This window comes from Lithobates pipiens, unplaced genomic scaffold, assembly GCF_037356315.1.
Source record: "Lithobates pipiens isolate NorthernLeopardFrog02 unplaced genomic scaffold, aLitPip1_a1.2 Scaffold_8, whole genome shotgun sequence".
Lineage (NCBI taxonomy): Eukaryota > Metazoa > Chordata > Amphibia > Anura > Ranidae > Lithobates > Lithobates pipiens.
In genome coordinates, this window is record NW_027507903.1 from 635,199,881 (window position 1) to 635,227,847 (window position 27,967).

Genomic DNA, 27,967 nt, shown 5'->3' on the forward strand with positions numbered 1-27,967 from the left:
ATCTGTCCAGAAAAAAAAACACAACTATTGGCTCTCTAAGCATTAGGCCTGGTGAAATCCGACATTATTTTGCCTGGACCACCAACCATAAATGTACTGTGAACCCATGTTATACACAAACCATTATTTCATCACTACTCTAATATACCTACCCCTTATAAGAAACCCTCCCATGTAAAAACAACAATATTTAATAGTATAAAGCTAAGGTTAAAGCAACATTAATATTAAAATCCAGTGATGGATTGTGCAAATTTCTATCTTTTTCTATTTCAGCCATCTTTCTATCAATATTGTACAAGATGACGTTTCCACCTAAATAGGAAAGAAATATTTTTTAAAAATCAAAATGTACTTCTATGACCAAGCCCTGACAGAGGGTGAAATGTCATAGAGTAGAACAGATAGATTGGAGGGAGATGCAATGAACATTGTACAATAAAGTTTATTGAAAAAGAGCCATCATGCTGCCTTTGTTTGGAATACAATTGGATTGCTGGAGTGTTCCCGGGGAAAAAGATGGACCCCAAAGCTGGAAAACATCTCCCATGGCTGGTGAGCCCAACCAGTGTCAACCCAAAGAGATACCATTTTCCTGCATATAACTGTAGTAACCTGTCACCTAATCCCGATCATACAATCAGCGACACTGTGATTTCCATCTTTTGGAATGTTTCCAACTTTCATGTGACCCTTCTGTTACTTTGAGATAATCTAAACCAATCCTAACCTACAAGTATCTGTGCCCATCAGTGTCATCTACCAGTGCCCATCAGTGACGCCCATCAGTGGCACCTATCAGAGCCACCTATCAGTGCCCATCAGTCCCATCTAATCCCAATCCTAACCTACAAGTAGAATTAACATTCTTCATTGCCATTATTTCTTGAGCCTTTACAACTTCTAGATTATACTCAGGAGGACTAACTCACATTTCTGATCTCGGTGATGTTCAGTATTACTATGAAGGTTGCCTTTATTCTTAGATAGACTTCTTCTGATTCACCAATCAGGATGTATTCTGTGGGAGATGGAGGAGGAGAAGGCCCCTGTGTGGTATGATCGGTGCGTAGCACGGTGGTCATGTAATGTTTGGTCATTTCTTTTGTGCAATTATCACACTGTGGAGGGGTTACATTCTGCATAGTAGTCGGTCTTGGTGTGACAGTATGATTGTCAACAAGGAACTCTGCAATAAAAAGATAATATGAAGACAGATGATTGAGATTGTAACGACAGCTGCAACTAAAATGATTTTTGTTTAATAAAGCAACAGCCAATAGAATTCCCTATTGCAAAAACATTGAAAAACTCGCTGTAAAGCTACTAGTGTTTTTATAACGTTATCATAACATCCAGTGTGCATGAGGCCTAAATGTTAAAATTACATGTATAAAATAAAAAGAGAATTATATTAAATATTTACTGTAATTTTCCTTTCCTGGCCCCTGTCCATGTGAGCCTATCTGTGACATAGACTGGCTGTGACTCTTCCCTCAAGACTGGTGAATAGTATAACCACTAGAGATCCGCGCTGTAGCTGAATGACGGCTACAGCGTGGACCCGCTTTGCGGGGACTACGTTTATTGACGTCACCCTGTGCAAGAGCGGCCTCAGGGGGCGCGTGCGGTGCGTGTGGAGTGCTCTGTGATCAGCGAGTCTATGAGAAAAAAAAAAGCCGATCACCGGCGGCTGTGAGAGGGACTTCAGTCCCGATCATGGCGAGCTGGGGCCAGCTTATCAGTGTCCACCTGCCAGTGCCACCTAAAGTATGGCAAAAAGTGCCACCCATCAGTGCCACCCATTAGTGCCCACAGTGCCACCTATCAGTGCTCACAATCTGCCTCAACAACAGTTCTGCACCTCAGTGCCACATATCCGTGCCCATCAGTGTCATCTACCGGTGCCCATCAGCGCCCATCAGTGACGCCCAGCAGTGCCACCTATCAGTGCCCATCAGTCCCATCTATCAGTGGTACCTATCAGTGCCCATTAGTCCCACCCATCCGTGCCACCCATCAGTGGCATCTTATCTGTGCCCATCTTTGCTCATCAGTGCCACCTTATCTGTGCCCATCAGTACTGCCTTTTCTGTGCCTATCGGTGCCACCTTATCTGTGCCTATCAGTGCCCACCAGTGCAGCCTATCAGTGCCCACCAGTGCATTTCAATGAAGGAGAAAAATTTTATAACAAACTATTAAACATGATTCTTTTTTTTTTTGCATCTTTTAAAAAAAAGCTGTTTAATAAGGGGGCCCCCGGATCCTGGCCCCCCACCCTATGTGAATGAGTATGGGGTACAATGTACCCCTACCCATTCACCTGTAAAAAAAACACAACACACAAGGGTTAAAATAGTTTATTGCACAGCTCCGGGGGTCTTCTTCCATCTTCGGGGGTCTTCTCGTTGGACTCCTCTGCTATCTTCTGCTAGCTCTTTTACTAGCGGAGGAGCCCGGCATTCTTAACCGCCGCCCTCTTCTTCCGACTTCGGGGGTCTTGTCCCACTCTTCGGTTCTTCTTGCCGGGCCACCGCGCCTTGTTCTAGCTCTTTTACAAGCGGTGGCCCGGTCTTCTGTCGCCGCTGCCGCTGTCGCCGTCTTCTGTTCTTCTCTTCAGGAGATGTTGCCTCATCGCTGTCTCCGTTCTCTATGACAGGACATGCGGCATGCAGCGACTTATATAGGGACATCATCCGGCGATGTCCCTATATAAGTCGCCTCACGCCGCGTGTCCTGTCATAGTGAACGGAGACAGCAACGAGGCAACATCTCCTGAAGAGAAGAAGAGAAGAACAGAAGATGGCGACAGCGGCGACAGAAGACCATCAAGAAGAACCGAAGAGGGGTACAAGACCCCCGAAGAGGGGGACAAGACCCTTGAAGTCGGAAGAAGAGGGCGGCGAAGAAAAATGCCGGGCTCCTCCGCTAGTAAAAGAGCTAGCAGAAGATAGCGGAGGAGTCCGGCAATAAGACCCCCGAAGACGGAAGAAGACCCCCGGAGCTGTGCAATAAACTATTTTAACCCTTGTGTGTTGTGTTTTTTTTTTTTTACATTTTTTTCACAGGTGAATGGGTAGGGTACATTGAACCCCATACTCATTCACATATGGTGGGAGGGCCGGGATCCGGGGGCCCCCTTATTAAAGGGGTCTCCAGGATTCCGATAAGCCCCCCACCCGCAGACCCCGACAACCAACGGCCAGGGTTGTCGGGAAGAGGCCCTTGTCTCATCAACATGGGGACAAGGTGACGCGCCCCCCCCCTCCCCAAGGCACCCCCCATGTTGAGGGCACGCGGCCTGGTACGGCGCGCGGGGGGGTGCTCAGATAAGGGTCTGGTATGGATCTGGGGGGACCCCCACGCCATTTTTTTGGCGTAGGGGGTTCCCCTTAAAATCCATACCAGACCTAAGGACCTGGTATGCTCTCGGAGGGGAACCCATGCCGTTTTGTTTTTTTATTTGGTGTGGAACTCCCCATTGAGAACTCATTCTCTGATTGGCCAATGGCAAAAGTCGCCTGGCCTGAGGCGACTTAAAGTCGTGTTGTATGTCGCCCCAGGTCGTGTCTAAGTCGTGTTCAAGTCGTGTCCAAGTTGCCTTGAAAGTCGTGTTGCCCCTGTGTGAACTGACCCTCACTGTTTTCTTTTTTCATCGCCAGAATCTCTTCCATCTGATATAGGTACTGGACTCTGTCCAACCAATCCTTGACCAGAGGGAAGTGAGTGGTTTTCCAGTGTAGGGGAATGAGGGTTTTTGCTGCGGTTAGTAGGTATCTTGTAAGGGACTTTTTGTATTTACTCAAAGTGCAAGAATTAATACAGGATTTCTATAGCGCCAACAGTTTGCACCGCACTTTACAAAATGAAGGCAAACTGTACAGTTACAATACAGTTCAATAAAGGAGGAATCAGAGGGCCCTGCTCATTAGAGCTTATGATCTAAAAGGGAGGGTCAAGTGATACAAAAGGTAATAACTGTGGGGATGAGCTGATGGAGATAGTGGAAATACAGTTGTTTGGACGTGAGATAGGCTTCTCTGAAGAGAAGGCTTTTCAGGGATCGCCTAAAAATGGATAGAGTAGGAGATAGACAAATTGGGGTAGGGAGTCCCAAAGGATTAGAGAGGCTTGAGAAAAGTAAAATCAATATTTGATGTGACCGGCCTTTGCATTCAAACCTTCATTAGTTCTTCTAGTTAGACTTGCAGTTTTTGAAGGAACTCGGCAGGTAGGTTGTCCCAAACATCTTGGAGAACTAAGCACAGATCTTCTGTGGAAGTAGACTGCCTCATATCCTTCTGTCTCCTAATGTAATCCCAGACAGGCTCCATGATGTTGAGATCAGAGCTCTGTGGGGGCCAAACCATCACTTACGGTCTCCTTGTTCTTTATGCTGAATATAGTTCTTACTGATATTGGCTGTAAGTTTGGGATTGTTGTCCTGCTGCAGAATAAATTTGGGGCCAATCACGTGCCTTCCTGATGGTATGGCATGATGAATAAGTATTTGTCTGTATTTCTCAACATTGAGGACACCATTGATCCTGACCAAACCTCCAACTCCATTTGCAGAAATGCAGCCCCAAACTTGCAGGGAACCTCCACCATGCTTCACTGTTGCCGGCAGACACCAATTATTGTACTGCTCTCCAACCCCTTTGCCAACAAACTGCCTCCTTATACAGCCAAATATTTCACATTTTGACACAGTTCAGAGCACCTGCTGTCATTTTTCTGCACCCGAGTTCCTATGTTTTCCTGCATAGTTGAGTCACTTAGCCGTGTTTCCACGTGGGAGATATAGATTTGTGGCTGCAGTTCTTCCATGAAGACCACCTCTGGCCAGAGTTCTCCAGACAGTAGATGGGTGCACGTGGTTCCCACTGGTTTGCGCCAGTTCTGTGCTGATGGCACTGCTGGACTTATTCTGATATCAAAGGGAAGTAAGCATGAATCAAAGTAGCCTACATCCACAGAAGAACTGTGTTTTGTTCTCCATTATGTTTGGAACAACCTATCTGCCGAGTTCTTTCAAAAGCTGTGTGCAAGTATACCTAGAAGAACTGATACTAGTTTGAAGCCAAAGGGTGGTTACACCAATTTGATTTAGATTTTTTTTGTCCATTCCCTCACTTTGCATTTTGTACATTGATAAAAACAAACAATTGATATGAGAGATATATATATATATATATATATATATATATAGTAATATTTGGGGGTTAGTTTAGCTTAAAGGTAGAGCTTACCAGTGAGCTGGATCCACACCAGATGTCGTTTAAGGGCTCGTAGGCCCACTTTTATTAAAGAAAGAAAAGTCAGATAACAAAATAGTTGCCCACACAGGGGTTTCAGCTTTCCACAGCAGTAATGTATGTAGAACCAAAAATACCAAGCCACCTGTCTCTCTTTAGCAGCACTGCCGCTCAGACTTCTGCTGCAGCCCTCTTGGCTCTTTAACAGAGTTCCTGTACACCCAGTACCTCAGCACTCTTTAACAGCTTCTCTTTCAGCCCACAAGCTTGGACCCTCTGTCTACTCTGACAGACCGACCTGTGCAGACATGCACACTTCTTCTCCCTTACACGCCTGGACTCCTCTGGAGGGTGGAGCCCAGAACCATGGTGTTGGCTTTGTTTTAAGCCCAAGACCCACCTGTGCAATCATCCAGCCAGACTGCTGGCTGTTCCCAAAACCCGGTCCCAGGATTGGAGATTCACCACATATCCCCCCCCTTTGTTTCGACCCAGAGGGCGGAACACCCAAGTTACTTTTGGCACCTCTGTGCCAGATACCATTTACAGAAGTACCCTCCTGTCCAACCTCGCTTCTAACGGGGAACTCCACCCAATGCCTCCTTTGGTGTCTCCCTCTAAGCCTTACTGTCACTCTGCTATGCGCTTTGATGCGACCTTCCCAACTTTTCTTCCGAGTGCATTTCCATAAGCACTTCCTCTCCTGAAATCTTAATGGGTTCCCGTTGGTCTTCCTACCAACCCTTCTGCCTCCACGCTTCAGGTTCCCAGGTTTCCCCAAAACTCTCAGCAGTACTGTTCTGAGACTGTAGGGGGCCTATTTCTATAGTGTTTAGAACAGAACCCCACCTCTTATTTCTGGTACCTGACTCAGCAGTCACTAATTGATTACTAGGTTTACCTGTACCTTTGGACACCACATTATCATGTACCATTAACACATTATTTGGTTCATCATTGACAGACATATTCAAACCAACATTAGACCTCTCAATGTTGCACATGTCACAAATGCCTTTTTTTCCCAACATTTGCTAGGGTAGAGTCCACAGAGGGCACACATACTGGAGGGACGCCATGACCCACAGGAACCTCACAGGACGCCACCTCCCCTGGGTTCACCCACTCTGCAGGCAGCTGTCCTACCACTTGACCCGTTCTGATGCCATCTGTATTTTTATCCACGCTCCTTGCCCATTCCCCTGTCCCGGGGACCTTATTAGGTTTGTCACCTAGACCAAGCACTGGACTGGGGACCCCAGTCTCTTTAACCACCTTTGTTTGAGCCCTGGTCAGGATCTCTGCTGCTTTCAGGTCCACACATGGCCCTTCCACCTCATGTGGTTTTTCTACTGGTGCAGTATACACGCCCTTCACCAACTGACCAGCACCACACTGGACCATAGCAGCAGAAATGCTTCCCATCTGGCTGTTAGGAGGTGTAACCACAGGCAATTTAGGCTTAATTTCAACTTCTCCAACGTCTGTCTCAAATATTTCTTCTGGATCTAATCTAGCAGCATACGTAGCGGCAACTTTTAACAAAAGTAGCAAATTTAGGAATAAACCATTCCTGTCCTGTTTTGCTTTGCTCTGTACAGCCTGCCATACAGTGCTCCACCTAGTGGTACTGCGCAGTACCAGACCATCAGACTGTGGAGGAGACACACTAGTATAGATTGGCTGTACATCCCAAAGTTCAAGCATCTCTTTTAATGCTTTGGTTAATAACCAGGCCCTTGACTCCAGACCCAAGTCCTTCCTGGGAATTTTCATGACACTGGGGATACAGAGAGACTCACTTGCTGAGACTTGAAAAGTTGCAACGGTTAACGGAACCTCCTCCCGGCTGGAGGTAAACACAGCCTGGTGCTCCACCAGAGCGCTGCCAATTTCTGGACTCATACCCAACTTCTCAGGCTCAGCATCAGTGAACTGCTCCAGAACATTACCAGTGACGTCAAGTTGACACTCCATGTCAACCTCAGTTTTGTGGGTCACAGACAATGTCTCTGCTGTGCCCTTATTTGGTTCATCCTGCTCACCAGGGTTAACTCCTGCAGCAGCCACCGTGCCCTCAGGTACAGGCTGTTCTGCAGCCCCTCCTGCTGGCCCAGCAGAAACCGTGTCCACCTTATCTTTGTGCATAAAAGCCTTATCTATCAGGGAGATAAGATTTTTGCTCCAACTATCCCAATCTGTTGTATGTGCGCTCCCTTCTGCGGTACTCCTCAGCACCAATCCATCTGCCCAAGGAGACACATAAGAACAGACTGGCTTAGTTGCAGACTCATTACAACAGTCATTGTAAATCATGTCAGACTGTGGTAGCACAAGTTGCAATACACCATATTCACCACCTTTCTCAGCTTGCATTTCATAAGCCTCACACACCTTTGCATTTTTCACAGGTTGTGTTAATCTACCATTTACCTGCACATTTTTAGTACTAGCAGCTTGCACTAACACATTACTATTACATGGTACAGTTCCATTCTGTCCCACCAGAGTGACATCGCAGTTGTCCAGGGCAACCTCTGACTCCAACACATGAAGTTCCCTGGAGATTCCTGTGGACAACTGTGCTGTCTTACCACCAGTTGCTACAGGCAACGGCCCATTTTTGATAACCCCAGGTTCTTTCAGAGCAAAAGTTTTCCCAACAGCATTAAACTTTTCATTAACAGTAACACTTATAGCATTTTTTGCATTTGTAGGCTGTCCTAGCCCATGGTCAACTTGAGCCTGATAGTCATTAGACACAACACTTTTAGTCATCAACACAGGTTCTACTTGGATTTTAACCCTTGCATTCCCACTGTATAGGCAAAAGTCATTCTCAAGTGCACATTCAGTGGCCCCACTAACTGGGGTCACTCTCACATCATCATGGACAGTCTCGTAACCAGTCCTTTTACACATGAAATCAGCAGTTCCAGCCATCATTTCATTAAAGACAGTCTTACCCACCGCAGTAGTTGGGGTCACCATCTTCATTTGAGTACGTCGTCTTATGCACCAGTCCTCTGCTGCACTTTTACTGGCCAACTCCTCCTGGTGGCCATGGGATGAAACTACAGCAGGCATCTCCCACCGTTTAGCACCCCCTGCAGGCACAACAGGAAACTTCTTGTTGCTAGGGGTGACTGCAAACATATTTTCACCGGAATCTGAGCCTACAGACAAAACTTTCTCAGCAACATTATCTCCAGCCGTACTCCACAACCTAGGGCAAGAAAACATGCCATGCCCCAGCTGGCCACATTCCAGGCATGGTACTGGACGATTTTTTCCCAAAGCAATTCTCTCCTGGTGATTCCCAGCTGGCCGGAATGCACAGGCCTCTTTGTGGGGACGCTGAACCAAACCTCTACTGCAGCTCCTTTCAGGCATAAATTTCACTCCGGTTGCCATGGGAGACCGCACTCTCCCAGCAGAACTTTGCTGGCTCTCTCCAACATGATAAATTGGCTCCTCCTTAAGCCACTTTCCACGATCCTTATTAGACATAGCCCATGGTACAGAGACAGCCCGACTGGCTTCTTTTGCGTTGCTATGGGCAACCACTCTCATCCTCAGCCTTTGATCAGCCTCTCTCCTTGCATATCGCATGGGCTTCTCTCTGCTGGATCCCATCTCATGCTGTGACACATTCACATCTTTCACAATAGCTGTGGTTTTAACTGCAGCAGCTTTGCCAGAGGCAACAACAGCCCTCTTCCAGTTATGGACATCCAGCGGCTTTCCCCTTGCACTGAGGGTTGGCTTCCTTTCCTCTGTAGCTTGGTCCAGTGCTGCTAAATGCCGCTTGCACCAATCCACTGCAGATTCAAATGCTGGTGGACTCTCCATAACAGCAGTCACCTGTGCACTCATTGCACCAGGGTTGCTAGGGACAACCCCAGCCATTTTTCTCCTTGATAAACTCTGATCGGGTATGTATGGGGCTCGTTCAGGTGGTAACAACCCCTCCAACCACAGAGCTCTGTCTCTCATTTCAGCTAACCTTGCTTCTTTTAAGAGCTTTGACCGCCCCATACTTAGAGACTCCAGAACAACTTTAAACAGTCCAGGAAAATGAAAGTGTCTCTTTTAAAGCAAGTTGCTTTTCTCTTCATGCAAGCTTTCCTCACCTGCACATTGCACACACTGATTATGCTGTCTCATGCACACAAACACAGTTCATAGCAAGAGAAAAAAAAAAAAATTTGACTTTTCATTCACAGGTACACCACCTGCAACACGCAATGCCTTTTGCCTGGCTGCACTTCCACACACAGCCAATAGTTCCTGACTTGAACTTAATGTAGCGCAAGGACCCGGATTCCACCGTCTTCTGCCCGCATTCGAACACCACTTGTAATATTTGGGGGTTAGTTTAGCTTAAAGGTAGAGCTTACCAGTGAGCTGGATCCACACCAGATGTCGTTTAAGGGCTCGTAGGCCCACTTTTATTAAAGAAAGAAAAGTCAGATAACAAAATAGTTGCCCACACAGGGGTTTCAGCTTTCCACAGCAGTAATGTATGTAGAACCAAAAATACCAAGCCACCTGGCTCTCTTTAGCAGCACTGCCGCTCAGACTTCTGCTGCAGCCCTCTTGGCTCTTTAACAGAGTTCCTGTACACCCAGTACCTCAGCACTCTTTAACAGCTTCTCTTTCAGCCCACAAGCTTGGACCCTCTGTCTACTCTGACAGACCGACCTGTGCAGACATGCACACTTCTTCTCCCTTACACGCCTGGACTCCTCGGGAGGGTGGAGCCCAGAACCATGGTGTTGGCTTTGTTTTAAGCCCAAGACCCACCTGTGCAATCATCCAGCCAGACTGCTGGCTGTTCCCAAAACCCGGTCCCAGGATTGGAGATTCACCACAATATATATATATATATATATATATATATATATATATATATATATATATTATAAAACAAACATTCTTATTTTACAGCATTTCTTCACACCAGCCTAAAACCTTTGTACAGTTGATTCTATACTACATCCTTTCTCTACCTTTTCAACAGAGGAACCCTTAAAATAGTTCCCTGGTCTCGAGGAACCCCTGCTAAAAATTAGAACTCTACAACTCATTATTCATTATTATAATTGTAAGTGAGAGGAATGGTCCTTACACTTGTGGTCATTGGGAAGAATTATCTCTTTACAGATAGCTAAAAAGATCAATGGTGTGAGTGGGAACTTATCTGAGAGGCAGAAATTGCTGAATGCTGAAGGAACTCTTAGCAACCTTTGGAGGAACCCCAAGGGTTTCACTGAACCCTGGTTAAGAATCACTGCTATACTATATAGAGATCTATACTATATATAGAGATATAGAGATGTGATTCTATACTAAATTATATCAATATTTGTTTACCATAGTAAGAAGTATGTATCATGTTTGTATGTAATACTTAGGTGTAAATGTAAGGCATTAGAGCCATTGAATTAGTGAGAAAAATTCCACCCTGAAGCAACTCACTACCATTATATCATACTACAATGCTTTCAAGCCAGCTGATGTCATCCTAAGCTGAATCAAGATTGATTAATTCTAACACTGTGAAGTCAGACAAGTGAAATTAAAATTCTGATTGGCTGTAGCTTTTAATGGAACATCTAGCTTGGACTATTGTAAGGAAGATCTAATATTCTCACTACCTTCTGGTGTCTTCTCATAGATTCCCTGAGTCATGTTGGCCACATACAAGTACATTTGGTCATAGAGGTGACTTGGCAGCCCAATATTTTTACTAGCCCCTGTGTAATGTCAGTCTATCTGTCTGGAATAGATTGCCTACATAGGTCTTCATTTTGCTTAACTGTTGGTTAATTTTGTTGACCAGGCCCTATGAGCCAACTTACGGAATTTAGAATAGAAACACAGAAAGTAGTCTATCAAGTCTGCCTGTTTTTTTTTTTTTTTTTGTGACTATAGATCTATGTTTGTCCTAAGCATGTTTAATGCCATTTACTGTTGACTATCTCACTACCTCTGCTGGAAGTTTATTCCAAGCATCAACTACCCTTTCAGTAAACAAATACTTTCTAGAATACTTTCCTCCAGTTTGAGGTCATGTCCCCGTGTTCTTGATTTTGGTTTAATATTGAAAAAACTGCCCTCCTGAACCTTATTTACCCCTTTGATGTATTTAAAGGTTTCAGTCAGGCCTCCCCTTTCCCTTCTTTCCTCCAGACTGTACATTTTTATGTTCCTAAAGTCTCTCTCGATGCGTTTTATCCCCCAAAACCTTTCACCATTTTTATGTCTCCTGGGTACTCACCCTCCGTCATATTGTCACCTTTGACTGCACAGAACAAGGCGATCCCATGTAGAAGGAAGAGAGGTAAAAGTAGATGGACTTCCATCCCTTAAGGTTGAGCACCGAGCAATGAAAGAAACCTCAACTGATGCAACTGGTGAAAAATATGCTTTTCAGTAGAAGGGGTTGGATGAATTCTAAAGGTCATATCTGACAGATATTTTGTTATAATTACTAAACATGTCAGTTATCTAAAGAATTCAAAAAGGCATCTGCTTAAATACAAACAGCTAAATATGACCTGCCTGAGGTGCTGAAATTAACTACAACTGGATATACAGCTTACCCTTAGCTAAAATCACAACAGCATAGATGTATTTCTAAAGCCATATATTTTTGTAGGGATGAGAGAAGCAGCATAGTTTCACTTGTATGCGTTTCAGTCCACAAAACCAAACATGGTGGTCGATTTACTAAAGGCAAGTAGACTGTTCACTTTACTAGTGCAGTTGTTCCAGAGCTTAGTTACGTAGTTGGAGAAGGTTGAATAAAGACAATAGTCCATCCATTTCAACCTGTGTAGGTGTACTTGTGTTAGTGTCTATAATTATTTCCCATATCCCCTGTATGTTGTGTTCTTTGACCACTTGCAGACCGGACCATTTTCCTCACTTAAGACCAGACCGCTTTTTGCGATTTGGCACTGCGTCGCTTTAACTGACAATTGCGCCGCCATGCGACATGGCTCTGAAACAAAATTGAAGTCCTTTTTTTTCCCACAAATAGAGCTTTCTTTTGGTGGTATTTGATCACCCCTGCGGTTTTTATTTTTTGCGCTATAAACAAAAATAGAGTGACAAGTTTGAAAAAAACGCATTATTTTTTACTTTTTGCTATAATAAATATCCCCAAAAATATATAAAAAAACATTTTTTTCCCTCAGTTTAGGCCGATACTTATTCTTCTACATATTTTTAGTAAAAAAAAAAAATCGCAATAACCGATTATTGATTGGTTTCTGCAAAATTTATAGCGTTTACAAAATAGGGGATAGTTTTATGGCATTTTTATTAATCATTTTTTTCTTTACTAGTAATGGCGGCGATCAGCGATTTTTATTGTGACTGCGACATTATGGCGGACACATCGGACATTTTTGACACATTTTTGGGACCATTGTCATTTATACAGCAATCAGTACTATACAAATGCACTGATTCCTGTGTAAATGACACTGACAGTGAAGAGGTTAACCAGGGAGTGTAGGGGTTAAGTGTGTCCTAGGGGCGTGTTACTAACTGTGGTGGGCTGGGCTGTGTTAGTGAACACTGATCTCTGCTCCAATCACAGGGAGCAGAGATCAGTGTCACTTGTTGCTAGGAAAAACAGGGGGATGCTGTTTACTTCGGCATTTCCCCGTTTGGCCTCCCCGTCCTCGGAAGAAGAGGCCGGCGGCGAGGAAGAAAGCCGGGCTCCTCCGCTAGCAAAAGAGCTACAAGAAGATAGCGGAGGAGTCCGGCGAGAAGACCCCCGAAGACGAAAGACCCCCGGAGCTGTGCAATAAACTATTTTAACCCTGTGTTGTGTTTTTTTTGTACTTTTTTCACAGGTGAATGGGTAGGGGTACATTGTACCCCATACTCATTCACATAGGGTGGGGGGCCGGTATCCGGGGCCCCCTTATTAAAGGGGGCTCCCTGATTCCGATAAGCCCCCCCGCCCGTAGACCCTGACAACCAACGGCCAGGGTTGTCGGGAAGAGGCCCTTGTCCTCATCAACATGGGGACAAGGTGCTTTGGGGTGGGGGGGCCCGCATGCCCCCCCAAGGCACCCCCCCATGTTGAGGGCACGCAGCCTGGTACGGCTCAGGAGGGGGGGCCGCCCGCTCGTCCCCACCCCCTTTCCTGGCCGGCCGGGTAGCGTGCTCGGATAAGGGTCTGATGTGGATCTGGGGGGACCCCCACGCCGTTTTTTTCGGCGTAGGGGGTTCCCCTTGGAATCCATACCAGACCTAAGGGCCTGGTATGCTCTCGGAGGGGGAACCCACGCCAAATTTTTTTTCAGAAATTTGGCGTGGAGTTCCCCCTTCAGAGCTAATAATTCTGTCAAAGTCTCCTCCGTATAGGCAGATCCGACTTGGAGGCGACCTCCATTGAAATAAATGGGTACAAGTCGGATTGAAGTAGTGCAGGAACTTCTTTTAAAGTCGGAGGCGACTTCAGTAGCGTGCATTTAGATGGCTCTCATTCACTTACATTGACTTTTAAATGTTGTCCGACCTGAGGCGACTAGGGGCGACCTGAAGTCCGATCGCAGTCGCCCCTGTGTGAACCGAGCCTCACTGCAAATGCCTGGCATAGATACTATGATTTGACGCAAATAAACAAAGAAAAAAAGGTAACACCCCACTAAAGGGTCAGAGGGTGCTGTTCGCCCCTGGATTATATTGAAAAACAAAAAAGGAAAAGATATCCCCTGGGGTGGGGTTTTTAGACAGCAATATAATATCTGTAAAAGCGTATAATTGTACACAGTAGGAGTTATCTACTGAAAAAGCAGAAAAATAGAGCGAATTAGTTATTATATAAATGTTTATTAGTATAAAAAAGAGAATTGAATAAATGACACAATAGTCAAGAATTGAACTCCACTTGGCGATAAAAAAATGTACATATTGTGAGGGGTTAGCTCGGCAGCGGGTGTGTGTGACCCCCTGGATGGGTTCACAACACAAAATCAGGCACAGCAGACAGCGTTGTAGGTGCAAAAAAAACAGAAGATGCGGTTTATTTATGCTACATGCAGTGAAACATATAACAGCCAAACAAAAAATAAAACATGAAAATAAATCCTGGTCAGCTTGGCCTCTAATTACACACTTAGATTCCCTGTCTAACAACTGAGTGCAGCCTTGTGCTGCACCAGTCCTTGTCTCTGTTGTAGAGGTTTGCCACACAGGCGTTAACTCACCGCACAGAACAGGTGTCACACTCCCCAGTCTATACAAACACAAAACTGGTTCCAGGATGGAGCATCTCCCTAAGCATGCTGGGGTTTTTTGTAGAGGTCTTAATGAGCCCCTTTACTTCAGCTGGGCTCATTAACTCTTCCCCTCTAGTTGTACAAGTCTGCATAAAGCCTGAATCTAGGGCACACATATTTCCCATCCTGGATACAACCAGGTGACTTTACCTGCGTGCTGCCACACACCCCCCCTCTTGTTTCAACCTTGGGGTTGTAACACAAGCAGTCAGACACGCATGTATCCGAGACAAAGCATCCACATTCCCCATTTTAACACCAGGGCGATGCTTAACTGTAAAGTTAAATTCCTGTAGGGCCAGGAACCACCTATTTACCCTTCTATTGGTCTCCTTGTTTTGAGCCATCCACTTTAAAGGAGTGTGATCAGTCACCAGGTCAAAGTGCCTACCTAGCAGCCGAAGGGAATCTAGAGCCCACTTCACTGCTAAACATTCCTTCTCAAACGTGGAGTAATTTACCTCATGGGACTTCAACTTCCTGCTGAGGTAAATGACTGGGTGCTCTTCCCCGTTCCAGACCTGGGATCAGGGCCGGTGCTACCACTAGGCGGACTAGGCAGCCGCCTAGGGCGCACTTCCGCCTAGGGCGCCCCGCCACTGGTGACCCTCTTCCCTCTGTCTGCAGCCAGCAACTATGTCCGTCTCAACACAGCAGGTAGCCGCTCCTGAGGCCCTCTGTACAGTCTCAGAGGCGCAGTGGCTGCGGGTGGAGAACTCTGGTGCTGCCTGTGACCATCTAAAGGGATGCCGGGGATGCTCTTTGCTGGTGTTCTCACTTCATCCACAGTAAATCAGAGCGGAGAACAGATATCCCACTAACACTGATCACTGTAGGAGGAGGGGGAGGGCGGGGGACTGCGGGGGACTGAGCACACTTCACCTCTCCTTCCCGGGATCCTATTCAGTCTGGTGCCGGCTGGAGCTCTGTGGGAATCCACTGATAAGAGCCGCATGTGTGATCTCCTGAGAGCCAGAGAGACACAGAGTCCTCTCGCTGGTTGTCATCCGCAGCTGACTGACTAACCATCACCATGGGGTAAGTGTGTGCCAGGACACCCCCCTCCCCCCACCTGTATATGGTTCAGTCCTCCCACTATCACTTCTATGCAACTTTCTCTACTTTTGGTCACCGATGTGTAATAATGGGGGGGGGGGGAGTCACCCTGTGTGGTAATATGTAATAATGGGGTTCCTCCTGTGTAGTGATGGAGTATTACTACCCTGTGTATTAATGTGGGGTTATCTGTAATAATGGGGGCAACTCTGTGCAGTAATTAAGGGGTCACCCCCGTGTAATAATGGGGGTCAACTATTGTGTAGTGACGAGGGTTACCCCTGTATATTAATGTGGGGGTCACCGCTATGTATAAATGTAGGGTCACTCCATGTGTACTGATATGTAATAATGGGGTCACCCCATGTGTAGTGATGGGGGTCACATTCCCTTTTCACTTTATTGAGGACTTGCTCCCCCCGAGGTGTTTTAGAGTGTGTGTGTTCCCACGTATCGTGTTTTAGTGCCAGTTCACACTTGTGCGATGCCAGACATCACATGTAATTTGCAGCGCACTGCTGTTCATATTACATGCGATGTCTGTGCGGTGCGATGTCTGCCATACAGATAGAATGGCTGATGTCGCACCGCATTTGGTCCAAACACGCACAGGACCCTTTTTTCTGTTCGGACCAGAATCGGATCGCATGTATGTTCACACATATGCGATCCGATTCATGTCTGAACTGTCAGTTCGCAGTGCGATACACGAGCTGAAATGGGGGTGTCGTTAACATATAATGACACTCCCCAGCAGTTGGCATATGGCAGTGTGAACTGCCGTGCGTGTCGAGTGCGATGCGGGAACCCGCAGTTGATTCGCAGGGTTCTCGCATCGCACTAGTGTGAACCGGCACTTAAGGAAGCCTATTAATATCAATGGGCAGCCGTGTTTGCGTGAAATGTGCAATAAAGGTGCAAATGTGATTTTTTAAATCGCTTCACACCAATCTGCATTATATTGCAGTGCGGTCTGTTTTGGTGGGTGTGTTTGCTGCATGTGTGGGGATGCCATTAAAAAAAAAAAAAAAAATCAATGGATCCCATAAATTTCTGTATTTCATGTGGTGTGGGAAAAGTGCAGAAATCATACAATCTGGTATCGTACGAAGAAATTTTTCAAGCATGTCCGATCGTATATATCAGATGAACTATCATGATTGGCTCTGGAACGCTGTGTACAATCAGATTATCATACGATCGATTCAAAAGCAATATTTTTTGCTCTGATCATGTGTATGGGGGCTTAAATAAACAAAATATTGACTACCTGCTGCTGCCTCTGCAGCTGAAGAGGGTAGCAGTTGAGTGCTCAACCATGGAGATTTATAGTTATGTAGCGGGAACAGGGCCGGTGCTACCACTAGGCAAACTAAACAGCCCCCTAGGGCGTACTGTTGCCTAGGGGCACCTGGTCACTGGTGTTCTACTCTTTTCTCTCTGCAGCAAGAAACTTAGCACCAGCATCACCAGGCCGCCACTGCTCCGTTTGCACAAAGTGTCAGAGGCGCAGCGTTGGCAGAGGACTGTGTCTGTGTCCCAACTCCTGAATGAATGCAAGCAAACATTCATTGGTAGGCTGCATTGATGGGCGCTTCATTAAAAAGGTGGGGTATACATGGGCAGGGCAAAGGGGGTGGGGTCAGGGGTGGAGCCAAGGGGGCGGCAAAATGAGGTTTCGCCTAGGGTGTCAAAAATCCTTGCACCAGCCCTGCCTGGGATAACACTGCTCCTAACCCAACGTCTGATGCATCAGTTTGTACCACGAAGTCCTTAGAGAAGTCTGGTGAGTACAACACTGGCTGGCTACATAAGGCTGTTTTTAAGGACTGAAATGCTTCTTCAGCCTCTGGGGACCATTTAACCATGACCGACTCTTTCCCTTTTGTCAGGTTGGTGAGGGGCACAGCCTGAGAAGCAAAATGGGGAATGAATCGTCGATAATAGCCAGCGATTCCCAGAAAGGCTCGTACCTGTTTCTTGCTGTTGGGACGTGGCCAACTCTGTATGGCCTCGACTTTATTGACTTGGGGTTTTATCACCCCCCTCCCAATAGTGTACCCAAGATATTTGGCCTCCTTCTGTCCAATGGTACACTTCTTTGGATTGGCCGTAAACCCAGCTTCCCGGATAGAGTCTAGGACTGCTTGTACTTTTGGCAAATGTGAGACCCAGTCTGTGCTATGGATAATCACATCATCCAGGTAAGCTGCAGCATATTTCTGATGGGGCCTCAGAATCTTATCCATTTTCCGCTGGAATGTTGCCGGGGCATTCTGTAACCCAAACGGCATTCTCTTATATTGGAATGCCCCATCTGGGGTTACAAACACAGTTTTCTCCTTGGCCGACTCAATACCCTTTGGTGAGATCAAGAGTTGTCATATATCGGGCTGTTCCCAGCCGGTCAATCAACTCATCTATACGCGGCATGGGGTAGGTGTCAAATTTTGTAACTTTATTCAATTGTCGAAAATCGTTACAAAACCGCCAGCTCCCATCAGGTTTGGGCACTAGTACGATAGGACTGGACCAGTCACTCTGGGACTCCTCTATCACACCCAATTCCAGCATCCTTTGAACCTCCCCACGTATTGCCTCCCGTCGGGCCTCTGGTATTCTATAAGGTTTTAGTTTTACCCTTTCTCCTGGCGGGGTGATAATGTCATGCTCTACGCCAGATGTTTGTCCCGGCAGCTCAGAGAAAATCTCTTTGTTACGAAGTACAAACTCTTCAACCTCCTGTTGTTGGGCTTTCGATAAGGTGTCTGCTATTCCAACCTCAGGAACTAAGCAATCAGGCTGTGCTTGTGACAAAGTCTCTGCGACTAAGGATTCCCTATCCCTCCAGGCTTACAGCAGATTGACGTGATAGATCTGCTCCGGCTTTCGCCTTCCTGGCTGTCTAACCCTGTAGTTCACCTCACTAATTTTTTCAATTACTTCGTATGGACCTTGCCATTTGGCCAGAAATTTGCTTTCAACCGTAGGGACTAGCACCAAGACCCTATCCCCCGGGGAAAAAGTACTGGTCTTGGCCCCACGGTTGTACACTCTCTGCTGGGCTAACTGCGCTTGGGTCAAATGTTCCTTTACGATTGGAATTACCTGTGCAATTCTATCTTGCATCAGGGCGACATGCTCAATCACGCTCCTGTGAGGAGAACTCTCATTTTCCCAAGTTTCCTTGGCGATATCCAGCAGCCCTCTTGGGTGTCTCCCATAGAGCAACTCGAAGGGTGAGAAACCCGTAGAGGACTGGGGTACCTCCCTAATGGCAAACATCAGACAGGGTATTAGACAGTCCCAATTCTTTCCATCTCTATCCACCACCTTCTTTAACATTTGTTTTAGGGTTTTGTTGAATCTTTCAACCAACCCATCTGTTTGGGGGTGATACACAGATGTAGGCAATTGTGTCCCTTTGTACAACTTGCATAGTTCTTTCATAACCCTGGACATAAAGGGTGTACCTTGGTCCGTAAGCAGTTCCTTACAAATACCCACGCGGCTAAAAACAAGAGATAGCTCTTTGGCTATAGTTTTGGCCGAGGTATTTCGAAGAGGAATTGCTTCCGGATAACGGGTAGCATAGTCCAATATAACCAAAATGTACTGATGCCCCCTAGCAGACTTCATTATCAGACCCACCAAATCCATTGCGATCCTCTCAAAGGGGACCTCAATGATAGGAAGAGGTACCAGCGGGTTACGGAAATGTGGCATAGGTGCCGACTTCTGACACACAGGGCAGGAGGAACAATAATTTTCTGTTTCCTTCATGACCCCAGGCCAATAGAATCTCTGCAGTACCCTCTCTCTGGTTTTCTCGGTCCCCAGATGACCTCCCAGAATGTGCCCATGGGCCAATTCTAACACCAACTTCCTGTAAGGTTTGGGCACCACAAGTTGCTCAATGGTTTCTTCTGCCCTTTGAGCCACTCGATACAGCAGGTCTCTTTCCATAGTGAAGTACGGATAAGTGCAAGTCTTATCTGGGTTCACTAACTCGCCATCTATTTTCACCACATTTTCCCGTGCCTTTATCAGGGTGGGATCTTTTAACTGTTCGGTAGGAAAAATTTTCCGTGTGAACCTCAAGATCTGAAAACTCCACAGACGGCATGTTTTCATCTGAGGATGTTGGCTCCTACCCAGTTTCTCGAGTTTCCCCCACCAATACCGACAAGGGAAATTCAGGAGAGTCCTCACCACTCCCAGAGGAATTCTGGCCATTTTCCTGGTCTATAGGGGCACCAGTGGGGGGCTCAGGACAATCCCAGAGTTCCCAGAATTTTGGAAAATCCCTTCCCACAATAGCATCATGTGGTAAGTGAGACACTAACCCCACCTGATGAGAGGTTACCTTTGGGGGTCTCAAAAAACACTGAAGTTACAGGATACGCTCGGGTGTCCCCATGCACACAAATAACAGCCACCTTGTTCTTCCCAGAGACCTCTGTAGTAACTAATTCAGCTTTTATCAATGTTACCAGGCTACCTGAATCCAGTAACACATCAACATTTCTACCATTAATACACATTTTACATAAATGTTTCTCAGGTCCCCGAATGGCAGTGCATGCAACTGTCGCAAACAGCGACTGACGTCTCTCCCTTATAAAGTCACATTGCACAGGCTCATCCACAACTGGGCAATTGGCTGCAATATGTCCCTCTTGCCGGCAGCGGTAGCAAATAATCTTTTTCGCTGCCTCTTGCAGCCTGGGCTTCCCGGGCTTCTCCCGCCAGACCTTAGGTAGAACTCCCATCCTCTCACTCTCTCCACTCTCACCCCTTGGAGTCATCTTACCCGCCACTGGGGATGATCTGGTCTTAGGATGGAAAGTCCGTGAGTCCATGGAAGAGGTGGTCAAGTTCTCTGTAGCCAAGTACCTCTCAACCAGATCCACAAGTTTATCTGCATTTTCTGGGTCTCCATGGCTTACCCATTATTGGATGACAGTAGGAAGAGCTCTCAGGAAACGATCCATAACCACACGTTCCACAATGTTTGGTGTGGTCAAAATCTCTGGCTGCAGCCACTTCCTGCTCAGGTGAATGAGATCATACATTTGAGATCTGGGGGGTTTTCCAACCTGGAAAGTCCAATTATGCACACGCTGAGCCCGGACGGCCAGGGTGACACCCAGCCGTGCCAATATTTCTGTTTTTAGTACCACATAGTCTTTTGCTTGGTCAGGCTCTAGGTCATAATAAGCTTTCTGCGATTCCCCAGTTAACAGAGGGGCCACCAGTCCAGCCCATTGCTCCTTAGGCCACTTTTCCCTTTCAGCAGTCCTTTAAAATGTGGTCAAAAACACCTCCGGATCATCCTCTCCAGTAATTTTTGTCAGTAAACGGCTCACACCAAAGGATGTGGTATTATTGTAACCACTTGCTTCATTGGTCTGCGGACGTTGCTGTATCAATGTCTCTATTTGCTGTTGAAAACTCTGCTCTTGCTTCTGCAATAGGTCTATGAAGCGGGCTTCAGATTGCTGCTGGGCTTGTTGCTGAGCTTCCAGACTCTGCTGCAAAGTTGCATTTGTCTGCTGCTGGGCTTGTTGCTGAGCTTCCAAACTCTGCAGGTGAGCTTTCTGCTGAGCTTCCAGACTCTGCTGGTGAGCCTTCTGCTGAGCTTCCAGATTCTGCTGCAAAGTTGCATTTGTCTGCTGCTGGGCTGCAAGGCTCTGTTGAGCTGCAAGGCTCCTTTGTAAACCCGCATTTGTTTGCTGCTGATTTGCATTTGCTAGAGCCAGCTGTCTCAGTATCTCCTCCATGCTGGCCTTAAAAAAAAAATAAAAAAAAAACTGCCAAAATTCTCCACCAACTGTGAGGGGTTAGCTTGGCAGCGGGTGTGTGTGACCCCCTGGATGGGTTCACAACACAAAATCAGGCACAGCAGACAGCGTTGTAGGTGCAAAAAAAACAGAAGATGCGGTTTATTTTAAAACAAAAAATAAAACATGAAAATAAATCCTGGTCAGCTTGACCTCTAATTACACACTTAGATTCCCTGTCTAACAACTGAGTGCAGCCTTGTGCTGCACCAGTCCTTGTCTCTGTTGTAGAGGTTTGCCACACAGGCGTTAACTCACCGCACAGAACAGGTGTCACACTCCCCAGTCTATACAAACACAAAACTGGTTCCAGGATGGAGCATCTCCCTAAGCATTCTGGGGTTTTTTGTAGAGGTCTTAATAAGCCCATTTACTTCTGCTGGGCTCATTAACTCTTCCCCTCTAGTTGTACAAGTCTGCATAAAGCCTGAATCTAGGGCACACATTTCCCATCCTGGATACAACCAGGTGACTTTACCTGCCTGCTGCCACAATATATAGACAAAAAACGGTTATATCACATGGACACTATACACCTGTATACACAGTGAAAAAGTAACCCTGATGCGTTTCGACCCTCACGGGGGTCTTCTTCAGAAGGTTTGTCTATTATAGAAGAAAAAACAACTATAAATAGATATACATAAAATTTTCATTGTGATATGCTAAGAACAGTTTGCTGTAAGCAAAGTATATATCTGGCATCACAAGGTTATATAATTACCAATTGATGTACATCACAGACAGTAAAAATATGGTCCACAGTGGAGATCCTCTTTAGGAGACATAGGTAGTCTAAGCCACTTTTCTCCCGCCCTGTATATATGTGCCAAGAATCATACAGTTGATATTTATCGCTGTAACCAACCAAACAGGAAGGGAAGGGAACGGAGTCCAGAGGAATGGCTTACGAGGGATCACATACCTAAATCCACCTCCAGTGTAATACACGGAGGGGGATATAGGCGTCAACAACCAAGGATCAGATGGGACGCACCTGCAGCAGAATAGGGTGCAAAAACAGCTAATTAGGTACTGCCCGCTCCATAGGTAGTGGAGAGGGCCCCACCCTAGTGATGTATGGAAAGGTAAATAAAGACTGACAATTAGTGCCGAGAGGGAGTGTATTGATGAATCCAATGAAGTGCGTGAAGTGAAGGGAAAGGTCAGGAAGTAAAAATAAGTACATATAAATAAATAGGGACCCTGATACCATCCCCACCTAGTGGGGAAATTAAGCAGTGAGAAAAAAAGAGGAAAAGAAACAAAGCACCCACATGCAAAAGTGAACACTAAAAGAAAGTGAATGTGCGAGTTATTAAGGTGAAAGAAATATTACCTCTATACGTCTTCCAAGTGAATGAAAATTCCTTGAAAGATGGGCCCAAAAAGTGTTAGACGTGATAAGATAAAATAAATAAAAACTTGTAGTTCCAGCCTCAGGGGTCCTACGGACTCCCACTGTGCTCCTATATAATCCAATGGGGCACAGGAAGCCTTAGTCTGTGAATAAATATAAATAAGCAATAGGGAGCATAGTAACCTATGGTATAGGTTGAAGTGCCTATAAAGTAGAGAAAGTGACTTACCCTTTACAAAGCAAGAAGTCAGTGAGGATAATCTCCTGTACCGGGAGGGATAAATTGCCCTCCCTAAGGGTGGAGTATATATACTATATACATAATAGTTACCCAGCTGTATCGGCTTCCAAATCGCCACAGGTGGGCCCCGCCCAGCCCTCCGTTTGCTCGCCATAGTCGCCATAATGGCCGACCGCATGTGGTCCCCCCGGCGTTCCGGAAGTGACATTCCGGAAATGACGGAAAGAAAGCAGCTCCGTCGCACCGGCGTGACGTCAGCACGTCATGCCACCCGCGGAGATCGCGCGTGCGCAATGAAGTGCTGCATCCGAAGCTGTCCCGGAATGCCGCCGGCCAGGCGACATTTCCCAGAGGAGCGGGTGGTACCTACCCGCTTGATCCATGGAAAAATAGGGGAGGAGCCCGCACACGCATGGGTCTGTCCCCTCGCCGGGCCGGGAAGCCATGCCAGAGGAGTCCGCCCTATAGGGGACAGCGATGATGATGATGGGACAGCGCCATCTAGAGGCAGGGAGAGAGAAATATGCCTAGATAACCATATCACAATACATAAAAATTCCATTAAAAAATCGCTCAATTATTATTAGTATATATTACAGATATTATGAATGTACATGAAAACAACATCTGCTCCAGGGTGTATTGAAATGACAAAATGGTTGTAAAATAATAAAATAATACATTTTTTGGGGGATTTTTACAGCGAATAGTTGACAATGAACCCTTGAATAAATGTATTGTGGGTCATATATCTAGTATCAAAAAAATCGGGAGAAATCAAGACAAATCAAAGGAGAGTCAAAACGAGGCATACAGTCAAAAACAAATCAAAAACAAATCAACAAAGGTTCCTATTGTGTCTTGCCTGAGATGAATCCCTTAAGGAATGGAGCAAACGAAATTGCTTAGTTCGATCCTGGGTAGATGGTAGCATTTAGTTTGAAAATCCATCTCTGTTCGTGTTGGACAAGGATCTTATTCCAGTCTCCTCCTCGATTGGGGATATGTATACGATCGAGTATGGCAAAAGATACCTTAGGCATCTTATAGTTATGTATGGCGACCACATGTCGTCCTAGAGGTAGATAATAATTGCCAATCTCCATACTGTAAATGTGTTTCGCTATCCTTTTATGGAATTCCAATTTAGTTTTCCCAATGTAGTACGCACCGCATTCACACTCCATGAAATATACGACCCCCCGTGTTTGGCAATTAGCAAAATGTACAGGGCGAAATTTTGCACCTTTGGGTAGGCGAAAGGTTTCGTCTCGTCTAATATATCTACAAGAAGAGCAGTGACCACAGGGAAAGGTACCAAAAACTGAACAATGTCCAGCTCGTTTTGCTTCATCTTTATATTCACTTTGAACCAATTTGTCATAAAAAGAAGTAGCACGTCTATATGTAATTGAAGGATATGCTGAGATAAGTCTTCCAATTCTTTGGTCATCCTTTAAAATTTACCAATGTTTCTGGATAATGTTGCGGATGGTGGCATGTTGTCTGGAAAAGCGGAGGATGATCCTGGTTATCTGAGAACCAGACCCGTCCTTCACCCCCTTGGGAAGTAATAGGTTACGGCGGGATTGTGCTGCCGTCCTGTTATATGCTTTTCGCAAACATGACCGACTATATCCGTGCGCTGGAAGTCTCATTTGTAATTGGGCCGCCTCTTCCCTAAAAAGAACGTCATTTGAACAATTTCTGCGCAATTGCAGATATTGTCCATACGGACTGGACTGTTTTAGATTAGTTGGGTGAAAGCTATCCGCATGGAGTACAGTGTTACCTGCGGTGTTTTTTCGATGAAGTGTGGTGAAAATTTGATTGGCAGAGGAGCGCCCAATTTGTACATCCAAAAATGTAATTAGGTGATGGTCATATACCATAGTGAATTTTAGATTGTACTCATTCACATTGATACAAGACAAGAATTTCAACAGCTGGTCCTCCGAGCCCTCCCATATGACGAGGATGTCGTCGATATAACGCCGCCATAGGGAGATATGGCGTGTAAACTCGAAGAGATCCTCGTCACATAGGAGGGACTTCTCCCACTCCCCCAGATACAGATTGGTGTAGGCCGGGGCACAACATGTGGAAGGCAGTAGTAGGTAGCCTTTCTTGGGAATTTTGTATTGATGAACAAATATTGGTCTCTGGTGATACTACCCATTTCCAAAGCTGTTTCTATGAGCTCATGGAATTGCTGATGGTAGGATAGTATTAGCTTAGTTTGAATAGTCCTATACCAGTCAGTATTGTCTAGTATGTCCTGGCATATACTGACTTAGTTGGCATTGTCTATCAAGACCACATTACCCCCTTTGTTGGAGGGTTTAATGATGATATTGACATTGTTACATAGCGATTGAATGGCTTTGTATTCTTTGCTGCTTGGGTTGTCAGGATAAGATTTCCTGCAACGAAGTTTGGAGATGTCCCTCAATACTTGTTTTACGAAAATCTCAATACAAGGATTTAAGTTTAATGGGGGGAAATGGCCAGAGGGTTTTTTCAAAGACAGTTTAGATCTGACAGGATCATTGATGTTATCCAAAAGGAATTCTAGATCCAATTGGTGTTGTTTTCTTCAAATAGAAGTGTTAGATCCCGTAAGGCTCTAAATTCCCTCATACTGAGTTTAGGCCACTCCGAATCGTCTGTATTTGTACTATCCTTCGCATAGAGACTTTTCAAGAGGAGTCTGCGTGCGAAGAGTTGAATATCAGTGGTCACCTCAAAGTTGTCAAAATCTTCCTGTATACATTATTTTGGTCCGCATCATCGCTGTCCCCGATAGGGCGTGTTGACTATTATTTATGATTATGTGCATACCCCTCAATCATTGTAGTAGTATGGACATATACATATCTAGATCTGAGAGATCTTGTACAAAAGAAGTAGTTCAATCAGCAATACACATTTATTTATAGGGTTACATAATATATACAAATTACACACCAGACAGTATTTACATCACAATATACAGTGCAGGTCCCCTGGCTTACATGATATTTACAAATTACTCACAGAATCATATTTACAATACAATATAAGGTGCAAGTTCAGAGTTTGATTACCTGTTAACTTCAGGTCAGCCCATGGTGACTGCCGTGTGCTCCCACACCAGAGTGAGTTGGCTTGCTCACAAAGCATTATAGCCCCCCCCCCTACTTTCTGTAGTGTGGCTAATATAATTCTCCCTAATTGGTCACTGTGCCTAGTAAATGTATATTGGGAACAGCCTGATTGGATGAGTCAACGAAAGCTGTTGTTTACTTCCCAGGTGAGATGTTATCAGGGAAAACAAAAGGCCAAGCTTTGAAGTTGAACCAATTACAGTAACACCAACACAAACACTCAATACTTTAAATATATATTTAAATCTAATGGAAATATATTTCTAATTACAATATTGTACAGGTATTAATGGAGATTTCACATAAACTCATAAGGCTACAGATGGCCCCTTGTGGCCAGTTGAGAATATAAGACTTGGCCACACATAGAATAATGGTTTATGTGCAATCTTCTTTAATATTTGGAACGTTTGGCTTTGCCCTCTGAAATGAAATAAAACTCTTTGAGAAGAAAAAAAAAACTTTTAAACTCCCCATCTCTACAGTTCACATTTCTGGATCCCAGTATCGGTAGTCCTCACTTGTTCTGAATGTAATAAGTCCATAATAAAATCATAGGATATAAAACACAATAAAAAAAACAAGAGGGATAGAGAAAAAAACATGAGGATCCTTGTTTTCAACCGTCCAATAATGATAGTGTGAAAGTCAATAATGTCAGTCTGGTCATGTTGCCCTTGCTTCTGGGACAGCCTCCCATGGTGATTCCCGTTGGATACCACATACAGTAATGGCCTTTGGACCAGCTTTCCCGGCTAAGATTATACTTTGTTAATGTGGACAGAGGTAGAGAAAGAAAACCACAAGTACATTTGAGACACATGCATTCAAATTAATGCTTGTCTGGTAAGTCTGAGCAGTTAGGACCTTTTATTAGAATTACCATAGATATACTGCGACATACTAATGAGACCCCTTTCTCAGTGACATATGTAACAATTTGGTTACGCCCTTCAGCCAGGTGTCTGATTTTCATCCCCCATCTTTCTTCCTCCATGGTCATATGCATGCAAGTAACTCTGCTCTGCCTTCTGCTGTATACCACTGTGTGTCTGTGTATGACCCTTCAAGTGTCCAGGGGGCTCTTGTTGCCATCGCAACTCACCACTACCTCCTTTTACTGGAGCTGTGTTCCCTGCTGGTCCCAAACATTGGGCATTCAGCTCCGTCCTTGGCTACCATGTGTAGCTACTGTACGAGCCCTGCCTTTAGCAGGCTACGGAAGAGGTCATCACTTTAAGAGTTCTCATTGCAGATTAGGCAGTGTCGCCTACGCAGACAAACATAACTTGATTTCAGAATACAGATAGGTGTGATGTCACCAGTCACTAGTGGCTTCAGGAAAAATCTAACTAAAATACTCTTAAGTACAAATGTACTATACTCCCTGCTATTTCTCAATCACTATGAGTCTCACAAGTCCCAGTATATCTATGATATTCACGCAATACTCTTTGAACTTATTATGGCACAAAAAGGAAAAACTGAGCAACATAAAAAAAAGAAAAATGATCAATGACCACATCTGATGACTGCCCAACATTAGAACTATAGAGAGGATTGCATGTCACATATACACAGAAAATAGTCACATGGTTGTAGCTAAACCCTAATGTTACTATTGTCATGATAATAGCTACAATGACCTAAATTCATATAAAACAATTATCCAATGTCATAAGAGAAAAACCAAAAATTGTCGGATTCTCGACCCATCCCCAAAATGCTAAAGGGAAGCTTTTAATATTCTATATCA

General features: G+C 45.2%; 1 protein-coding gene across 4 annotated transcripts in view; it reads right to left on the reverse strand.

Annotated features, from left to right (window-relative positions):
* The window catches only part of LOC143961557 (proteinase-activated receptor 1-like), a 179,525-nt gene that overhangs the window by 80,076 nt on the left and 71,482 nt on the right, over positions 1 to 27,967 (reverse strand). The window contains exons 1-2 of one of the 4 annotated variants that reach the window (XM_077470864.1): positions 11,544 to 11,695; positions 933 to 1,189 (exon numbers count right to left, since the gene is read on the reverse strand). In XM_077470864.1, coding sequence (XP_077326990.1) covers positions 933 to 1,189; positions 11,544 to 11,628 — 342 coding nt within the window. In that variant the 5' untranslated portion in view covers positions 11,629 to 11,695. Of the gene's footprint in view, positions 1 to 932; positions 1,190 to 11,543; positions 11,696 to 27,967 lie in introns of those variants that run through there. The other 3 variants (XM_077470865.1, XM_077470866.1, XM_077470867.1) reach the window with 3 other exon arrangements.